At 37.8% G+C, this 4507-nt stretch overlaps 1 protein-coding gene across 1 annotated transcript; it reads left to right on the top strand.

Moving 5' to 3' along the window:
* Positions 1-2670: 2670 nt before the first annotated feature.
* LOC148016008 (uncharacterized) lies at positions 2671-4203 on the top strand. Its single transcript, XM_087664113.1, has one exon. It carries the CDS (start codon positions 2770-2772, stop codon positions 3823-3825), a length of 1056 nt encoding a protein of 351 aa, XP_087520239.1. The 5' UTR covers positions 2671-2769; the 3' UTR covers positions 3826-4203.
* Positions 4204-4507: the final 304 nt, after the last annotated feature.

Here is a 4507-nt window from a genome sequence, read left to right as displayed (position 1 = left end):
GATCTCATACTCTAGGTGGTAACCATTTTGGGTGAGTGATAACTAGTCGTGGTAAGACTCAAGGGAAGACTATAATGCTGCTAAAGTTATTCTTGATTTACATATCCAAAATCCATGATAGCTTTCTTCAATCACATCCATGAGTAGCCATATTGAGGCATAAGAATATTTTCCAAATATTTAAACAATCTACGAGCATTACAAACATGTTCAAGTCAATAACTCCTCAAACTTTACGGTAGTTATAGTACTATTTATCATAAGCCTAATAGTGAAGGTAAAAATCTAGCAAGAATTGAGTAGTCCATAAAGAAGAAATCACATAAATGAACTCTCAAATGCTATCTCATCCATAGAAACTAATTATTGTGTAATATCTATCATCTTTACGAGGAAACTGTCCAGAAATTTGTTTTTTTCACATGCCCTAGCTAAAAATACTTTGGCAAATAAGGAACTCTTGCTTCATTGTAACCCTAATATAAAGTAGCAAGATACTTACGCTTCATTGCAAGCCTAATATAAAATAGCAAGTTAGGCATCCTTAATAGTGTTACATGAGCTCATACACAGCATAATGGCATGATTATATAGATGAAGCAATCAAAGCATGGCTTATGCATCTCTACTATCCCATCTTTTTTATTCCTTTGTAAGTGATATGAGGTGTAATAGTGCTATTACTGGAATCTCTCTCATGCTGCATTCTACTAGCAGAATGAGAAATAGTTGCAAATATTAGCCATAACCTTAATCATTGCAAAAATAGTCCAAAATCCCTTTTTAAACATCCATAAATTGATAGTTGGTCCCCTCTAGCTTATCCTTAGCAAACCAATATACAAGTTTGATTATTTTTGTTTAGCAATTGCCCACAAGCTAAAATGCTTATAAAAAAGGATTGGTAGAGAGGTCGAACTATACAAATGTGACGTGTACAAGAAACATATATTGCTAACATTAACAATTTTGGAAAACAATATTGATGACTTGTTGCACACACAAAAGTTGCATTAGCCTTGTATTATACAAGTCAAACAAAATCATCATTTTTCTTTCAAGAAAATGTTAGATTTCCCAGCTAAAAATAAGTGTCCTTAGTAAATTCAACCAAAAATAGGGCCATGTTTAGCCCCCATCATATTGATAGCATAAGCTTAAAAAATTTGGCAATTTGTAGCTAAACATACAACTAAAGTATGCATCACTACGAAAGTCATATAGAAATGCATTAAAGATAAATTGGCCTCAAGTTGGACTTTGTTATCCCATTACAACAAATTTCTCAAGTGTTGTGCTTGAAGGGAAACATTTCCCAAAAAACACACCAAACTAAAATCTACTTTGAAAATGTAGCATAGACTATTAAATATTTTAGATACTAAACTAAGCACCATATCAATATCTTTCTTCTCTTGAGCAAACTCCTCAAGATGAAGAAGTTGAACCCACTCTCCTAGGTTTTAGGAGCCATTACTCTTTATGCAAAAGCCTTGCCAGCTAGGATTGTAGAATATACATGGATTATGTAAAAAGCTCATAAAAAGAGGGGGGAAAGCACCATGATAGTTTCAAGTCCCTCCTAAATATGTTGAGGCATATTGCTACCATAATGTAGCAAGACCTATGTTTTTTAAATATTAAGGAGACATGTTAAAATCCCTTCACCACATATCAAGTGTATGAATACATAAATGTGAAATTGGATCAACTTTCCATTAGGATGTTGATAATTCATTGCTGGTCAAAATTTCATTTTGGGTGTTGGTATATATAACCATGGATAGTTATGTAAGCATCATAACATTCTATATAACCATATCAAAGATAGTATTTTCAAACATGATCTTCTACACAAGCTACATAGTACAATATTTTATCATGCTATTTTTTGACATGCTAGATACTATGCTTACATGTTTGCAAAACCGTTTTACATGTTTAACCAAAACATAAAATTTTGAAGGTAGTGAGGCTTAATAAAGATTAATGTTATGTTCTCTCTCATATCATTCTACTATGCAAACCATGTACCACAAGTTTTCAAAACTTGTATCATATTTGAAATTACTGTATAGTTTTTAGAATGTAGTGGAAGGCCTCACCGAACAATTCACCCTCTCATTCTTGGAGTAAATTGAAATTTGATATGCCACCAGCACTAAATGATTTAAAAAATGAAGCACATAAATAGTATTCTTGAGAAATAAAAGCAAAGCGTGCAAAACCACTAAGTACCCATTACATGTGGCAAAAGAAGATCGATAATGGTCAACTATGTGTGATGGCACTGCCTTAATCCGGTCTACTATTAGCTAAGCATTGCTCGTGTGGGCGATAATACCAAATAAACATTATAGCAAATCACAACCTAAGGATAGTGAGGGAATAGACCTTAAGCCTGTTCATTACCCAAGCATAGCATTTCCATAAATTGAGCATTATGAGAGAGATAGTAGAGGAGGGTAGTAGATGGATGCTATGGTTCATTTATTTTTTGTCTCTAGATTATGGGGTTGACTTAAATGAATGAAGAAACGAGGCGAGCCTCAACGAAGCACGTCAAAACGACCAAACCGACATTCTCTCTCTCTCTCTCTCTCTCTCTCGCATATATATATATATATATATATATATAAGGATAGACATATAGACTTCAAGCTAGCACTGTCTCTTCTTCTTCTTCTTCTTCTTGACTAGCGCCATGCTGCCCACTTAGGCTCCCTTAGCTGCGCTGCGCCAGCTTCTTCTGATTCTTCTATCGCCGCCATGGCTAGCCCTCGCACCACCCTCGTCTTGCTCTCCACCCTCCTCCTCTTGGCCCTCCCCGCCCTCGCCCACTCGCCAACACCTCGCAACTATCAATATGGCTCGCCTTCTTTCAAACAAAAGAAGGCCAAATGGCGCTCTCTCTGCAAGAATGGGGATGCCCTCGCTTGCAAGAAGCTCCCCACAAAGCCTTGCAACGACTCTCATGATGATCACTACTACAAAAAGCCGTACTCCTATGCTAACCAAAAATCACGCCCTTATTACAAATCTCCACCTTACACCTCCCCTCCATACACCCCCAAATCCCCACCACCACCCTACACATCCCCCCCATACACAACCCAATCCCCCCCTTACACACCTCATTCCCCACCCCCCAAGTCCCCTCCTCCTTATACAAAACCACCACAATCTCCACCCCCCAAGTCCCCTCCTCCTTACACCAAACCACCACAGACCCCACCTTACAAGTCCCCTCCTCCTTACACCAAACCACCACAATCCCCCCCTTACACCAAACCACCCCATTCTCCACCATACAAGTCCCCTCCTTATGACACCAAACCACCTCAATCTCCACCCTACAAGGCTCCTTCTCCGCCACCAAAGAGTCCCCCTTATGAGGCCCCTAGTGCATGGGCTAAGAAATGGCTAGATCCACATAACAAAGCAAGGAGCCAATTAGGAATACCACCCTTGGTTTGGGATGACAAGGTGGCCAAATATGCTGAGTGGTGGGCAAATGAGCGAAAGCTTAATGGCAATTGCCAAATGGCACACTCCAATGGGCCTTACGGGGAGAATCTCTTTTGGGGCATTGGATACCCCTTTGAACCTCAAGATTGTGTTGATGCATGGGTTAGTGAGAAAGATTACTATCATTATAACACTAACTCATGCAATCCTGGGGAGAAGTGTGGGCACTACACTCAAGTAATATGGAAAGCAAGTACTCGATTGGGATGTGCTCGCATTGAATGTGATTCAGGCGACATATTCATGACTTGCAACTATGACCCTCCTGGAAATTGGATAGGCTATAAACCTTACTAGTCTACTTAGCTAGCTTGCATGGATATGAGAGCTTTCTCTAAAGCTCCTCTATGCATAGGCCTTTCAAACTTTACCCATCATGCTAAGTAATAATTGCTAACTACAAGATCACTTTCCTCTTGAAATGTATCTAGCAACTAGAAGGGCATAGGTATTTCAAATGGATATGGTGATATTTTGTTGACTATAAGACTTGTTGGCATCAAGCGTTGCTTGCCAACCTTATCATATCATGTTGGATTTTCAATGTGGTGCAAACTTAGCTTGAGCAAGCTAGCATACACCATTGAACTAATCAAATTCATGCTTCAACAACTATTTTTAGAAACTTCTAGGGTTAATGTCTTTGTAAAATCATTTATTACTTTGATTTCCTTCTTTACAAATTTCTAATATTTTGCAAATTTGACTTTTAATTTTCTGTCATTCATCCTTCTAATTGGGAATAGATTTGAGAGAATTGATTAGATATTGATGTACTATTAGATTCCTAAGGTATAACATTTTGAAGGAGAGTATCTTTGATGAGTTAAGAAATATGTAGATATGCATAAATAACATGTATTCGTGATATTGAATATACACGGATGAATGAAAATTTCATGAACATTGGAAAAGGTAGTGTAGTGTTCAAGTGACTAACTTTGGTGATGTAACATTCCCCATGTTTTTGTGCTACTTT

The sequence above is a fragment of the Lygodium microphyllum genome, chromosome 23 (genome assembly GCF_053477565.2).
Source record: "Lygodium microphyllum isolate KBCC chromosome 23, Lygodium_microphyllum_v1.1.10, whole genome shotgun sequence".
Classification (NCBI taxonomy): Eukaryota; Viridiplantae; Streptophyta; class Polypodiopsida; order Schizaeales; family Lygodiaceae; genus Lygodium; species Lygodium microphyllum.
Note: the sequence above shows the minus strand (reverse complement) of the source record. Positions and strands in the feature narration are given on the sequence as shown.